The 15,277-nt window shown below is 45.5% G+C and overlaps 1 protein-coding gene and 1 long non-coding RNA gene across 2 annotated transcripts in view; both read left to right on the forward strand.

Moving 5' to 3' along the window:
* Positions 1-362: 362 nt before the first annotated feature.
* On the forward strand, positions 363-12,166 carry C12H5orf15 (chromosome 12 C5orf15 homolog). The gene is made up of 3 exons (XM_053409432.1): positions 363-561; positions 8,461-9,050; positions 12,033-12,166. The coding sequence occupies exons 1-3, from the start codon at positions 399-401 to the stop codon at positions 12,162-12,164; spliced, it is 885 nt and encodes a 294-aa protein (XP_053265407.1). The 5' UTR covers positions 363-398; the 3' UTR covers positions 12,165-12,166.
* Positions 12,167-12,740: 574 nt separating this feature from the next.
* Positions 12,741-15,277, forward strand: part of LOC128423885 (uncharacterized) — a 130,940-nt gene continuing 128,403 nt past the window's right edge. Inside the window, exon 1 of the long non-coding RNA XR_008332885.1 lies at positions 12,741-14,040. This is a non-coding gene — a long non-coding RNA (uncharacterized LOC128423885). The remainder of the gene's footprint in view (positions 14,041-15,277) is intronic.

The following is a 15,277-nucleotide window of genomic DNA, read 5'->3' on the forward strand; positions in this document are numbered from 1 at the left end:
TTTTATTTTATTTTATTTTATTTTAATTTCATTTCATTTCATTTCATTTCATTTCATTTCATTTCATTTCATTTAATTTCATTATTTATTTATTTATTTTTATTTTTTATCTTATATTTTGGAAATGCACATCCTTTTCCCCCCCTTTTAATTTTCAGCTTATACATAAATCCCACACTGGCTCCCGCTCGCGTGTTTCCCGACAAGCGGCATTTGCTGGACTGAGGAGAATCTCCGCCTTCACGCGCGTCTCCCTCTCCTGCGCATGCCTGAGAGTGGGCGGGGTCGAGTCGACGTCACGACGCCGCGCGCTGCTGCTGCGGAATGCGGTTGCCTAGCAGCGCGTGGGCGGGGCGGGCGGCAGACGCCACATCCTCGGCCGAGGCGGGTCAGCCGAGATGGCGGCCGCCGGGCGAAGGAGGCGGAGGCGCAGGAGGCGAGGAGAAGAAGAAGGAGGAGGAGGCGCAGGGCCGGCCATGCCGCTCTCGGGAAGGGCCGCTCTCCTCCTCCTGGTGCTGCTGCTGGACGGGGCCCTGGCAGTCGCGGGCCAGAGCGAGAACGGTGAGGAGGGAGGAGGAGGGAGGCCGCGGAGTCCCGCTCCGAAGGGGCTTCAGGAACACCTTCCCCTCCCCTCCCCTCTTATCTTCTTCCTCTTCTCCTCCTCCTTCTCTCTCTCTTCCTGCTTGTTTTTATATACAGTATGTTGTTTTCAGATACGCTGTAAGCCGCCCAGCCAAAGGGGTGGGGTATACATATTATTATTATTATTCCTTTTCCACCTCTTCTTCCTTCTCTTCTATTCTTCTTCCTTCTCTCTCTTCTTCTCCTATTCCACTTGTTCTTCTTCTTCCGCTTTCCCTCCTCTCTCTTCTTCTCTTCTTCCTTCTCTTCTTCTTCTTTTCCTCCTCTCTCTCCTTCTTTTCTTCTCTTATTCCACTCCTTCCTCCTCTTTCCCTCCTCTCTCTTCTTCTTCCTTCTCTCTCTTCTTCTTCTCTTCTTCCCCCTTCCCTCCTCTCTCTTCTTCTTCTCCTCTTCTTCCTCTTTCCCTCCTGTCTCTTCTTCTCTTATTCCTCCTCCTCCTCTTCTTCTTCTTCTTCTTCTTCCCCTCCTCTCTTCTTCCTTCTCTTATTCCACTTTTTCCTTTCCTCCTCTCTTTTTTCCTCCTCCTCCTCTTCTTTCTCTTATTCCACCTCTCTCCCCGCCTCTCTCTTCTGGCCCCATCCACACACCATACATTTAAAGCACTAGGATACCGCTTTAAAGTTTAGACCATACTGGTTTTCTCCAAAGAATCCTCTGTGGTTTAGTTCACCAAGGGCCCTGACAGTTGTTAGGGGACACCCCCCTCCTCTTTCCCTCCCACAGCTACAATTCCCAGAGTTTCCAGGGGGAAAGAAAGTGTTCATTGTTAAACCACTCTGCGAATTGTAGCAACTAACAGCACTCAGCACCCTAAAAGAAGACAGCTCCCAGAATTCTTGGAGGGGGGTGTCCTTTCAGTGGTCTGAAAGTGGAGCCTGACACCTCGGGCTCTACCTTTGCTTATTTATTACACTTGTACCCCACTTTTCCTCCAAGGAGCTCAAGATGGCGTAAATCCCATTTATATCGCCACAACAACCCAGTGAGGTAGGTTAGGCAGAAAGGCAATGGCTGGCTCAAGATCACCTAGTGAAAGCTTCATGGCCGAGAGGGGATTCAAACCCTGGTCTCCCAGGTCCTAGTCCAACACTCTTAACCACTACTGCTGTATTATTAAATACAAGCCATAACTTTAGAGTTAGCAGTTTATTTAATAATTACCTGCCTCAGTGGAGAGACCTGTTGCAGCCTGATCTGCTTGTTTTATATATGCTTTCCTAGTTGAATTTCCCACCATGAACAACAGACACACACACACAGAAAGAAGTTCCTTAAGTCTGCAATGCTATATTCACGTAGCTGGGACTAAGTGCCGGAGAGTGCAGTGGGGCTTCCTTCTGATAAACCTGCATGCTCTAGGTTTCGGCTGTTAGTGACACAAGGAAACAGATCATTTGGGTGACTTGAAGTGTTAATTTCCTCCCCCACCCTGTGCTGCAGGGGAAAGGAGAGGCGGAAGGGAGCATTTGTTATCCTTGTAGGCTGACACAGTTAGATACCACACGTCTCAATATATCAGGTATCTGTTGGGTGTAAAAAGGGGCTCTCTCTTTCATAGTCACTGCTTTAACTACATGGGAAATTCGCAAACGTCTTACTTTGTTTGTATTGTGAGCATCATGTTAACTTTCCATTTTTACTTAACATTTTCATTATCAACGTTCCAAAATACGTTTGGTTTACAGTGAGTCCGTCCTCCTCACATGACAAAGTTGCCTTTCGCTCTTCCTAAGGCTGGTCCAGTCAGTGGTTTTAGCAGTACGGCTTAATCAGAAGTCATAGATGTCTGCATTTTGGGGACATTTCATGTACCTTTACTCATAAGCAATACTCATTTGTAATGAATGAGAAACAAAGTTCCTGGATGGGAAAGATTTCAGACAACATCCTGCAGCAGAAGCTAATTGTTCTTCTGGTTTGGAAGTGTCTCCAAATGTTCAGCCACAATCTTATTTTGTCCTAATGTTGAAGCAAAATCTACTAACTCTGTCCTTTGGGAAATGGACAAGAAGTCTTTGCCTTCTTTCTGATTTCAGTCTTGAAAATACTGGAGGTGGGATCAATCATGTTCTCTCTGACTTCTTTTCTCCAGGCTGAACATAGCCAATTTCTGTAACACTCCTTCGCCACACATGTTTTCTCTACCTCTGCCTACCTGTCTGCAGTCCACTGAGCTATTTTGACATATTAAACTTGGCACCTTGCTCCACAATAGGTCATGCAGAAAAAAGGTTCATGATCTGGAAATGATTATTTTTCTAGTGCGGCCTTAAAATCAATGAAACCTCTCCTTTTTTTGCAGTTGCAGCAATTGGCTGACTCAATTGCTTCAATCCCATGATCCTTTTAATAATAATAATAATAATAATAATAATAATAATAATAATAATAATAATAATTTATTATTTGTACCCCGCCCATCTGGCTGGGTTTCCCCAGCCACTCTGGGCGGCTTCCATAAAAACCAAAGATACAGTAAAATATCACAGATTAAAAACTTCCCTGAACAGGGCTGCCTTAAGATGTATTCTGAATGTCAGGTAGTTATTTATCGCTTTGACATCTGATGGGAGGGTGTTCCACAGGGCGGGCGCCACTACCGAGAAGGCCCTCTGCTTGGTTCCCTGTAGCTTTGCTTCTCACAATGAGGGAACCGCCAGAAGCCCCTCGGCGCTGGACCTCAGCGTCCGGGCAGAACGATGGGGGTGGAGACGCTCCTTCAGGTATAATTTACATATACCGCTGTCAAATTAAGCCAGGTATCTCCCATCCTACATTTGTCTGGCTTTGGTTTGTTTGTTTTCCCAAATGCTGAACTTTTAAATTCGTTGCTGTTTCAGCCTAGTCTTCCATTCCCTCAGGGTCATTTGGAATTTTATTCCTGTCTTCGGAGGCGTTGGCTGTTTCTTCCCCATTTTGTGTCTTCTGCTAATTTGTTAAGCATTCCTTCCACCCTTTCAACAAGTCATTGATGAAGAACAGTTGAGGTGTCCCAGGCCCAGGGTAGATCCCTGTGGCATTGCACTTGAAACCTCCAATTTCACAAGGAGCCATTGATGGGCAGCCTTTGAGTACAGTTTCCCAACCACCTGTGACTCTGATCTTCTGCTTTCCTGTCCCTAGAAGTCCTGGCCACTTTTCTCTGTTCTGCTCTGTCCTTCCTTCCCTTTCCTAGATGTGTCTGGTTTTATTTTCAGCTCACCGCCGAGCTTTTCCTGCAGCCACACCAGCTTTTTCAGTTGCCCCACTTTAACTTCTGATGTCTTTAACATTAATTCTCCTTTCTGCTTTGATGCTTTTGAATTGATCCTTTTGAATTCTGGTGCTGGAGGAGACTCTTGAGAGTCCCATGGACTGCAAGAAGATCAAACCTCTCCATTCTTAAGGAAATCAGCCCTGAGTGCTCACTGGAAGGACAGATCGTGAAGCTGAGGCTCCAAGACTTTGGCCACCTCATGAGAAGAGAAGACTCCCTGGAAAAGACCCTGATGTTGGGAAAGATGGAGGGCACAAGGAGAAGGGGATGACAGAGGACGAGATGGTTGGACAGTGACCTCGAAGCTACCAGCCTGAGTTTGACCAAACTGCGGGAGGCAGTGGAAGACAGGAGTGCCTGGTGTGCTCTGGGCCATGGGGTCACAAAGAGTTGGACACGACTAAACGACTAAACAACAACTCCTTTCTCCAGGATCTCCCAGCCATCATAGGCTTCTTTTCCTACCGGAATCCTGCCTAATGTTTGTCTAGCCTTAATTAAAGCACCTTCCCTCAATTAGCTATGCTTGCCTTAAGCTTTCCATAAGATCAAAAATTCCAGCACCCAAAGTCTCTTTTACCTAAGTTATCGCGTACAGTTTGCTCAACATCCGTATGACTTGGGTTCCTGTTCTAAATTCTAACGTCTGCTTCATATAGGAAAGGGTGTGCTGTACAAACAAGGAACCGCCTGTTCAGCTGCTCCTTTGGTATACCGTGACTGGCTAGTTAACATTTTTATTCCCAAGAGGAAAGGAGGGTTTTTTCAGTGCAGTACTTCGAATGCCAAGCCGCCTAGTTTTTTCCAGTGAGGTCTGTCCCCTACGTCAAGTTGCTATAAAAAGTGGAAGTGATGTTAGGAACCGTGCGTTTTCCATATATCAGACGTTTTCTTTAATTCTGGTTTACACCTGGAGCTTTCCTTGAAGAAGAGGTCTCTGAAATTATGCTCAGATGTTATATTTTGCTAATGCTGATCGGATACTCAACCGTTTTCCCTCTCCCTATGCTGTTGTCTTGGGGCTTGTTCTTCCTGATTTTGTAACCCAGAAGAGTGTTGCTACTCGATCTGGTTATTTTGTCTTCTTTTGTTGCAAGAATGCCTTCTGTGCTAGCTTTTAAACTCTTGCTGAAAACTTCATTTCTGCCAAACCCCGGCAGGCAGTTAAGAATACACCCTTCCACAGTGGTTAATTGATGTCTGTTTTCAACTTCATTGTGGTTTTTATTGTACAGTTTTATATTTTACTGCTAGATATAAAAAGATGTAGCTGTATACAGTGGTACCTCAGGTTACAGGCGCTTCAGGTTACAAACTCCACTAACCCAGAAATAGTACCTTGGGTTAAGAACTTTGATTCAGGAAGAGAACAGAAATTGCATGGCAGCAGCGGGAGGCCCCATTAGCTAAAGTGGTACCTCTGGTTAAGAACAGTTTCAGGTTAAGAATGGACCCCTGGAACAAATTACGTTCTTAACCCGAGCTACCACTGTATAAATATTTTATAAAGGAGGATAGCTAGGCATGATGTTGCTAAACTGCATTGCTTCATTGTTCTTTCTGTTTGAATAAGAGAATTTTTCGCGAGCGACTTGCTTGCTCAGAAAGGAAAGAGGATATGCTTGTGTAAACGAAAAAGCTTTTAGCAGGCGCTGAAAAGAGTATACAGTGGTACCTCGGGTTAAGTACTTAATTCGTTCCGGAGGTCCGTTCTTAACCTGAAATTGTTCTTAACCTGAAGCACCACTTTAGCTAATGGGGCTTCTTGCTGCTGCCGCACCACTGCTGTGCGATTTCTGTTCTCATCCTGAAGCAAAGTTCTTAACCCGAGGTACGATTTCTGGGTTTGCAGAGTATGTAACCTGAAGCGTATGTAACCTGAAGCGTATGTAACCCGAGGTACCACTGTAAAGGGAAGGTGTCAGTAGGCAGGGAGTTCCAAAGTGTAGGTGCTGACACAGTAAAAGATTGATTTCTTACTAACGCAGAATGGGTATTGTGTGGCACCTGTAACAGCCAGTTCTGCAGATCGAAGCAGTTGCTTGGGCATTTTTTGGGTGAGGTGATCTTGCAATAACACTGGGCACAGAGAGGGAGGGTCAAGGCAGTGGGATGCTCAGGGCTGGCATCGCACCAAAGCCAACCTGGTACCCTGCTGCTCCCAGTTGCTCTCACGCTGTGCCAAGCTGCCTGCCGCCTTTCCTTTCAGTAACGGGCAGCAACACACAGCACTGGAAAGCCCATTAAACAGCACAGTCCCTGCCTAGGCTCCCCCCCACCCACCCAGAGCCAATCATTAACTTTTCAGGTGGCAGAATTGCATCAACATGGAGTGCGGGGAAGGCGGGAGATACCTTGAGCAACAGGCGCCACGAGACTTTTCCAGCTTGCACCTTGGCAGCTCAAGCCAGTGTCACCCTGCCTTGGTGAAAACCCCTTGTATTTTTCCATAGTAAACATTATTTCACTGCATGCTATTTGCCCCCAAATCTGTGCATTCCTACTTCTTAAGCGCATGGTCATATGCTCAGCTGATCTCTTGAGCAATACGCCAGAGCTGCTCTGCTGACATTGGCACCTCAATTCACAGCATTGAGACAGGCTGCCACACTCTCATTCATTTGATGTGCTGTCTCTCTCAGCGAACTCTTCATTATTTGTTCAATCGACAAAGAACGGCTTCGGCTGTAATGCGACAACTGTCGCTGTTCAGTGTGACTCTTTGACCCGGCTTGTGCATCGCATTGAACCCTAATTAAAATAAGCAATGGACAATGGGTGCATGCAGCCTGCAGCTGAGATCACACACAGTTCACTTCTCCCTGTGCTGTCAGGAAATAATCCACGCTCCTTCTTTTCATTCTGCCTTAATAATAATAATAATAATAATAATAATAATAATAATAATAATTTATTCTTTATACCCCGCCCATCTGGCTGAGTTTCCCCAGCCACTCTGGGCAGCTCCCAACCAAGTGTTTAAAACAATACAGCGTTAAATATTAAAAACTTCCCTGAACAGGGCTGCCTTAAGATGTCTTTTAAAGATAGGATAGCTGCTTATTTCCTTCACATCTGAAGGGAGGGTGTTCCACAGGGTGTTCCACTACCGAGAAGGTCCTCTGTCTGGTTCCCTGTAACCTCACTTCTCGCAATGAGGGAACCGCCAGAAGGCCCTCAGCGCTGGATCTCAGTGTCCGGGCTGAACGATGGGGGTGGAGACGCTCCTTCAGGTATACAGGACCGAGGCTGTTTAGGGCTTTAAAGGTCAGCACCAACACTTTGAATTGTGCTCGGAAACGTACTGGGAGCCAATGCAGATCTCTCAGAACCGGTGTTATGTGGTCCCGGCGGCTACTCCCAGTCACCAGTCTAGCTGCCGCATTCTGGATTAATTGCAGTTTCTGGGTCACCTTCAAAGGTAGCCCCACGTAGAGCGTGTTGCAGTAGTCCAAGCGGGAGATAACTAGAGCATGCACCACTCTGGCCAGACAGTCCGCGGGTAGGTAGGGTCTCATCCTGTGTACCAGATGGAGCTGGGAGACAGTTGCCCTGGACACAGAATTGACCTGCGCCTCCATGGACAGCTGTGAGTCCAAAATGACTCCCAGGCTGCACACCTGGTCCTTCAGGGGCACAGTTACCCCATCCAGGACCAGGGAATCCCCCACACCCGCCCGCCCCCTGTCCCCCAAAAACAGTACTTCTGTCTTGTCAGGATTCAACCTCAATCTGTTAGCCGCCATCCATCCTCCAACCGCCTCCAGGCACTAAACCTGGGATCGTGGTTTGTTTCTCTCCAAACGTGAATGGCAAGGCAAGAATGAACTTTGGTTTGCAGGAAACAAACAGGTAGGTGGTTTGCACGTAAAGACAAGGCGACGATGCAAAGTGTCTGAGAAGGAGCCTGTGGAGCAGATTTTGGGGTGTTTGTGGGGGAGAGAGAAAGCAGGTGTCCTGTTTAACGAGCTGATTTTTGTTGCTCAGGTAGATGGGCTTCATTAAACGTTGCCCAGTTTATAATACCAACAATTGAACCAATAGCAGGGGATTGCAAACCCGGAAGTAGGTGTTTTGGTTTGTGAACTTTGCCTTGGAAGCAGAACATGTTGAGTGTGTTCCATTTGTAAATTGAGTCCCCTGCTGCTCTGGGAAAGTACGCCTTGGTTTAAGAACGCTTTGGTTTAAGAACGGACTTCCGCAACGAATGAAGTCCGCAAACCAAGGTGCCACTGTAAATAAATACAGTGGTACCTCGGGTTACATATGCTTCAGGTTACAGACTCCGCTAACCCAGAAATATTGCTTCGGCTTAAGAACTTTGCTTCAGGATGAGAACAGAAATCGTGCTCTGGCGGCCCGGCAGCAGCAGGAGGCCCTATTAGCTAAAGTGGTGCTTCAGGTTAAGAACAGTTTCAGGTTAAGAACAGACCTCCGGAACGAATTAAGTACTTAACCTGAGGTACCACTGTACTATTGACATCCCTCGTGAAATCAAGATACACCATGAGAACCTTTGTTCAAAACTCCAGATTATCCTGATTTTTATTTCCTTTTCCCAGGCACTACATCCGAGGCAGAGCTTTCTGAGAGTGTAAATGTCTCGACATCCAGTTCCACAACTCACAACTTAACGCCTGTTTCAAAAGCCGGTGGGGACAGAACAAGGACGACAACAAATGAAGGCATGCCACCAACATCCCCGAAGAGCAGTGCTTCTGTGTCACCTGGGCCAACTGCGACAGAAGGGAAGCAGGCAACCTCTGTGGCGCCGGCTTCTGCCACTCCTGCTTTGCAAACAGATGCTGATACTTCGGAAGATACCAATATTAACGAAGATGACACGGTGGACGACGCGGTAGACAAAGAGCACGTGCCCAGCTTCCTCCCAACGGCCAAAGGAACCGCAGACCCTGCAGACTATTACGGCCCCTACGGGATGCCGTCTGACGATCAAGACGACCAAGGCATCTCAGAGTTTACGGAAGAGTTGGCCAGCATGCACAGTTATGAAAACAAGAAATTGCTTCCTGACGAGATGAAGGACACCTCTTCCACGGAACTGGAAGAGGATAGCCATTTCTTTTTCCATCTGGTTATCGTTGCCTTTTTGGTAGCTGTTGTTTACATCACGTATCACAATAAAAGAAAGGTAGGCGGCCTTTTTAGGTTATGGTTTTGCAGTATAAGTATGTAGTCGCGCTGGCTTTTTTACATTATGTTGCAAGTAATTGCAAAGCGGGTGTGTGAACAGAATAGGAAACCTTCTTGTTATTTGACTTTTGAGTATATAGTTCTACAAATTTGTACTCAAAAGTGGTGTGCAAAAGAAAATGCGTTCAAAACTCGTGCACAAATACATAATACGGTGGGGGGAGTAGAAAACATTATCATACAGTGGTACCTCGGGTTTCAGACACTTCAGGTTAAAAACGCTTCAGGTTACAGACTCCGCTAACCCAGAAATAGCACCTCGGGTTAAGAACTTTGCTTCAGGATGAGAACAGAAATCGCGTGGCAGCGGGAGGCCCCATTAGCTAAAGTGGTGCTTCAGGTTAAGAACAGTTTCAGGTTAAGAACGGACCTCCGGAATGAATTAAGTTCTTAACCAGAGTTACCACTGTACAACAAAAGCTCGAGTAATTACAGTGGAACTTCTACTCACGACCACAATCCGTTCCGGAGGCCCGTTCTTATGGTGAAACGGGTCGCTGGTAGAAGCGCTGTTGTGTGCAGGCACATTTGGCGGCGGCTGATTCTGCGCATGCGCGAATCGCAGCAAACCTGGTGTTTAAATCTGGGTTTGCTGTGGTTACGACTTGGAACGGGCCTAAGTAGAGTGGGATGTAAGTAGAGGTTCTACTGTAATAGGGAATATTTTCATAAGCATTTCAAATATACAGATGCACATGTTCTCCATGTTGCTTGGACGTCAGGGCAAATGCAGCGAGTTAGGAAATACAGGCTTGGAAAGGTGAAAATCTTAAATTAAGAAGGGTTCCAGTGCACCCTATTGGGATAACCAGGTTAATTTGTAAATGCAAGCAGTTGTTAATCTGTCCATAAAAAGGTAAAGGGACCCTGACCATTAGGTCCAGTCGTGGCCGACTCTGGGGTTGCGGCGCTCATCTCGCTTTACTGGTCGAGGGAGCTGGTGTACAGCTTCTGGGTCGCGTGGCCAGCATGACTAAGCCGCTTCTGGCGAACCAGAGCAGCGCACAGAAACGCCGTTTACCTTCCTGCCGGAGTGGTACCTATTTATCTACTTGCACTTTGACGTGCTTTCGAACTGCTAGGTTGGCAGGAGCAACAGGAGCTCACCCCATCACGGGGATTCAAACCGCTGACCTTCTGATCGGCAAGTCCTAGGCTCTGATTTAACCCACAGCGCCACCCGCATCCCTTAAAATCTGTCCATAGTCAACCCTTTATGGCAGTTGTTTTCAACCAGGGTGCCAAAGGCTCCCCTCTGATGCCCTCTTGCATCTCTGCCTCCCAAAGGCTTGCACACCTGTTTGTTGCAGCAGCCCTGGCTACAAGCTCCGCAGGCGAAAGGTGTCTCTGTGGCTGGCCAGGGGGTGCTTCCCAGGCCCCTGTGGGGCAGTGTGAGAAGGCACCCCTCTTTGGGGCAGAGGGGGCAGCTCAGAAACCAGGGGCGACAGCTGTGGCTGCCCAGAGGATTCCCAAAGTTTGGGGAGAAGAGAGGAGGCTGAGGGAACCCTGCACGAGTGAGGGTGTTTGGAAAAGGGTGAGAGACTGCTGTTTCTGCAGGCAAGGGGTGACCTAACTGGGCTCCTGCGCCCCACAGGGGTGCCACAGAAAATTACAGTGGGTCAAGGGAGCCATGTACTGAAAAAGGTTGAAAGCCTCTGCTTTCAGGTGTGACATTCCTGAGACGTTTTACAAATGTCAGCAAAACAAATGTGACCGTTTTCAGTGGAGAAGAATTAAGTAAAAATAATAAACCACTCTCAGGAGTCGGTGCCCTACAATATATCCACCGTATCTTTCACTCCATAAGACGCACCTGACCATAAGACGCGCCTAGTTTTTAGAGGGGGAAAGCAAGAAAAAAAAAATTCTTTAAAGGGAGCACTGAGCAGAGCCTCAGTGCTCCCTTTCATGAGTCGCGTGGAGCGTGTGTGTGGCGCTTGCGGGCTTTTCCCCAGGAAGGAAAAGGGACTGACGGGCCGTGTCAGTCCCTTCTCCCTCCTCAGGGAAAAACCCGCAAGAGCCGCGCTCCCTTTAAAGAGCGTGCGGAGTGTGTGTGCGGCTCTTGGGGGCTTTTTCTGCCTGCCTCCCGCCTGCATTCGCTCCATAAGATGCACACACATTTCCCTTTACTTTTTAGGAGGGGAAAAGTGTGTCTTATGGAGCGAAAAATACGGTATTCTTCTAAAATTGTGGTGTAGCTTTTTAAGCTTAATCTTCCAAGGAATGTAAACATTTCCCCCATACCCTGGGATGAAATTGATGTGTGTTCATTACATTTATCCCTCCCCTCTCCGGTCTTCAGTAGATTTATAATATAGAATCATAACGTGAGAAGGCATATGATGGATGACACTGTCGTTTAAACCTGAATACAGCCTCTCATCCGAAGAACATGGGGCAGTTGACAATATAAAAATGCAAAATGAAAGCATAATAACAGCAAACTAAAAAAAAAACCTATCCAATAACAGTCCCCTCCGGAAAACCATCCCACAGTTTAAAAGGCTATATTGTTTAATCGGGCAAAGGCTTGGGAGAAGAGTTATGTTTTCTGCTGATGACTAAAGATATGCAGTGAAGGCAACAGGCAAGACTCCCTGGGAAAAGCATTCTGCAAGTGGGGACCCACTGCAGAAAAGGCCCTTTTTTATGCAGCCACCCTCCAGACCTCGCAGAGGAGGTACAGGAAGAAGGGCATCGGAAGATGATCTCAGGGTCTGGGTCGATTCATATGGAATATGCAGTCCTTGAAGTATTTAAGTCTTTATAGGTCCAAACCAAACTTTGAATTGGACCCGAAAACTAATTAGTGAAGGAAATGGTTGTGCTGACTTGCAAACGTTGACAATGCAGAAAGCGTTTTCCCTTGAACCCTATCCTCATTTCTTTATCGTTAGCTGATTGTTTCTTTTCTCTCTAGATTATTCTCTTGGTCCAGAGCAGAAGATGGCGAGATGGGCTTTGCTCCAGAACCGTCGGATACCATCGTTTGGATCAAAATGTCAACGAAGCTATGCCTTCATTAAAAATCACCAATGATTACATTTTTTAAAAGCGGCGTGATCTGAGTTGACTGAACCAGTGATTTCCTTTGCCTGAGGTGCAGGTGTTTGCCATAAGCAACGAGTGCGCTGACACTCTCCCTTGCCTTTCAAGTTCTTAGCCTTATACGAGGGCATAGGAGGTTAGCATTTCCTTCAGGTGGCAGCCAAACTTCAAAATCAGTGTACGTAGTGCCGTTGTTAATCACCTTTATTTATCTTCCAGTGTATTCCCTTCTGCCTGGAGCAGCCCTAGATTAGAACATAGCCAAGTAATCCTCAATATTCAATGTATTGCTAAATCTGGCAACAGTGAACGACACTGAAAGGAACTCTGGCGATTCCCTTTTTGCATCATGTGTTCTCTTCTCTCCCTCAGTACAGATTGGGGGGGAAACTTAATACATCAAAGTGTCTGGCTCCTTACTTTAAACCACATCACTGGGGTGAAGATCTAGCTGGTATTTGTTCTCTATAGCCTTTAAGTGGACATACATTTTAAGAGAACAACCTTTGACATGTTACCAATCAGCCTGTCTCCTTGCACAGCTTACAGATACCCATTTTAAATACTGGTGGTGATTTTCTTTCTTTCTCTCTGCCATTTTCTCTGCAAAAGAAAATGCCTTTAAAACCCCAAAGTTGAGAGAAAACCTCTCTAGGCTTGAAGCTGAGATACATGAAAGATCAGCAGAACATTTTAATGGTTGCCAAGACACAACTTGTGCTTTTATTCCATTGCAACCAAGGAAGGGGAGAGATTTATTATTTCTTGTTCTAATCAAGGCGTAGAATTGTCAGGAATTCGAAGTTTCCCAGCTTCAGCGAACACTGCATTATTTTAATTTCGGGAAAGACAAAAATCTCTTGCATATAGCTTGTACAGAAAGTTCTTGGGACCTCGGGATTTAAAAACAAATAATAAATAAATAAAGTATGTACTTTTGCTATTTATGTTTACTTCCGCAAGTTGTAATTAGTAGTTGCACTTTAACGTACACCTTGTTCATGAACGATTTGTTTTGAAGGACGGAAAAAATGTGTATATAATCAGTAGTAACCTTGACTTTATATCCAAGTCTTGTACTATTCTGAACAACCCTTGAACCTGTTTCATGAGAAGAGTTGCAGTGGTCACGATCTTGCTTAATGAAGCTTCTGCAGTAAGCATTCCTAAACAGGAAGAGAAAATCCAACAATACTTGCCAAAACGGTTTCCTTGCGGTAATTTTTATCATATTTGAACTTGTATCACTTTTAATAAGATTCCCCCCCCCCCCCAAATAAACCCCAAGGATATAATTTTGTAGGAACTGCCGCTTGATTTGTGGTAATTCCATAAAAGCAAAAAAAAATAAAAAAAAAATTGGGGTGTGGGTGTGAAAATTGCACAAGGCACATGACAATTATGTGCAGCTTTGAATGAAAAAATGATTTTGGTTTAGTTTGCTCAGAGAGCAGCACAAGACGGTTGGAGCAGTGTAAGGTGCAACTTGTACCATTTCATATTAAAGGGGTGTTGTTGTTTTTTAAAGGATGTAGTCGGAGGATATTTTGCTATAAAGTCACATCAGTATTTCTCCGTCATTGGTGCGTAATCACAGACGGTCTGCACCAGGCGTCCTCAACCTTGGCCCTCCAGATGTTTTTGGCCTACATTATCAGCATTTTTAATTTGTATACCGTCTTTCTATATTACAATACTCAAGGCAGTTTACAAGCTGAAGAAACAAAAAATGTACATCTTATAACAATCTAATGCAATACAAAAATGTGATAATAAAGCATAACTTTAAAAAATACAACTCCACTCCCATGATCCCTAGCTAGCAGGACCAGTGGTCAGGGATGATGGGAATTGTAGTCTCAAAACATCTGGAGGGCCGAGTTTAAGGAGGCCTGGCCTGCCCAAAGGTGGTGTCTGAGTTGGGGATGAAGAAACAGAATAAGGCCAATGGGACTTTGTGGATTTAGAGCACAGTAAACAACCGTTTGCTGCTTACCTTCCAGCTTGTTAGGATATCACTTCATGCTTCTTGTCTGCATTCAGGTTCTCTTCTCCTGTTTCTTCTGGTCCTGGGCCTACTCCAGGCTACTTGAATGCCCCATGTCTTCCCATTTCCCCATTCTTAATGTTTGTGCCTATCTTCGTTCCAAAGGGCATGTAACGCTTATTGCCCCAATTGACTTTGCGTATTTATACGCTGCTTAATACTTTAGTCAGTCTCTAAAAGGTTTAATCTACCATATTGGCCTGAATATAAGCCTCACTTTCCCCCCAAATTCTAACCGTGAAAAGTTAAAAACAGCGAGGAAAGGAGCGGCTTATATTCGGGTATTTTTACATTTTTTCTCTCTCCCCCCCCCCCAATTTTAAAGGTGCGACTTATTTTCAGGCCAATACACTATATGCACCCCCCCCAAACAACGAAACACAGAAACTACATTCTAATCCTGTGCACTATGAAACGGAATCCTCACAGAACTTCTAGCCCAATGGTTGCCATTAATTTGATTGGAATTTTATAATGAAATGATTTTAGAATGTTTTATCATTTTACTGTTGTTAGCCGCTCTGAGCCTGGCTCTGGTTGGGGAGGGCGGGGTATAAATAAAATTTAATAATAATAATAAAAATAAATAATAATAATATTCCTAACCTAGGCGACAGGTGCATTGGAAGAATCCCTTAGAGGCTTTCCCAACTTTTGACACATCAGGCTGAAAGAAGACAACTCTCCAAGGTACCAAAGAATCAAACCCAGTTACCTGCAAGCCAGGCATCAAAGAGCTTTGCTGGGCTGCTCGTAGGCTGAGCACAGTTGCTGAAAACTACATGAACAGAGAAGACCCTTGTGCTCCATGTTTTACTTGCAGGTTTCCCATTAGGACATCTGGCTCACCTCTTTGAGAACAGGACTAGAGGCCCATTGGCCTCACCCAGCAGGTTCTTACATTCTTAAATCAAAAACCACACTTTAAAAATGCAACGGAAATTTGGCTCGTGCAATCTTGAGGTTTTGGGAAATCTCTACAAGGAACTGCGTGTTCTTGCAAAGGCTGGGATAATGGAATAGCTTGTTACTGTCAAACTTTGTTCACCGTAATTTATTAATATAATTAC

This window comes from Podarcis raffonei, chromosome 12 (genome assembly GCF_027172205.1).
Source record: "Podarcis raffonei isolate rPodRaf1 chromosome 12, rPodRaf1.pri, whole genome shotgun sequence".
NCBI lineage: Eukaryota > Metazoa > Chordata > Lepidosauria > Squamata > Lacertidae > Podarcis > Podarcis raffonei.

Coding starts and splice junctions, on each gene's coding strand:
- C12H5orf15 (XM_053409432.1), top strand. CDS start 399: ATGGCGGCCGCCGGGCGAAGGAGGCGGAGGCGCAGGAGGCGAGGAGAA. Junction 562..8,460: donor CGCGGGCCAGAGCGAGAACG/GTGAGGAGGGAG, acceptor TCCTTTTCCCAG/GCACTACATCCGAGGCAGAG. Junction 9,051..12,032: donor CGTATCACAATAAAAGAAAG/GTAGGCGGCCTT, acceptor TTTTCTCTCTAG/ATTATTCTCTTGGTCCAGAG.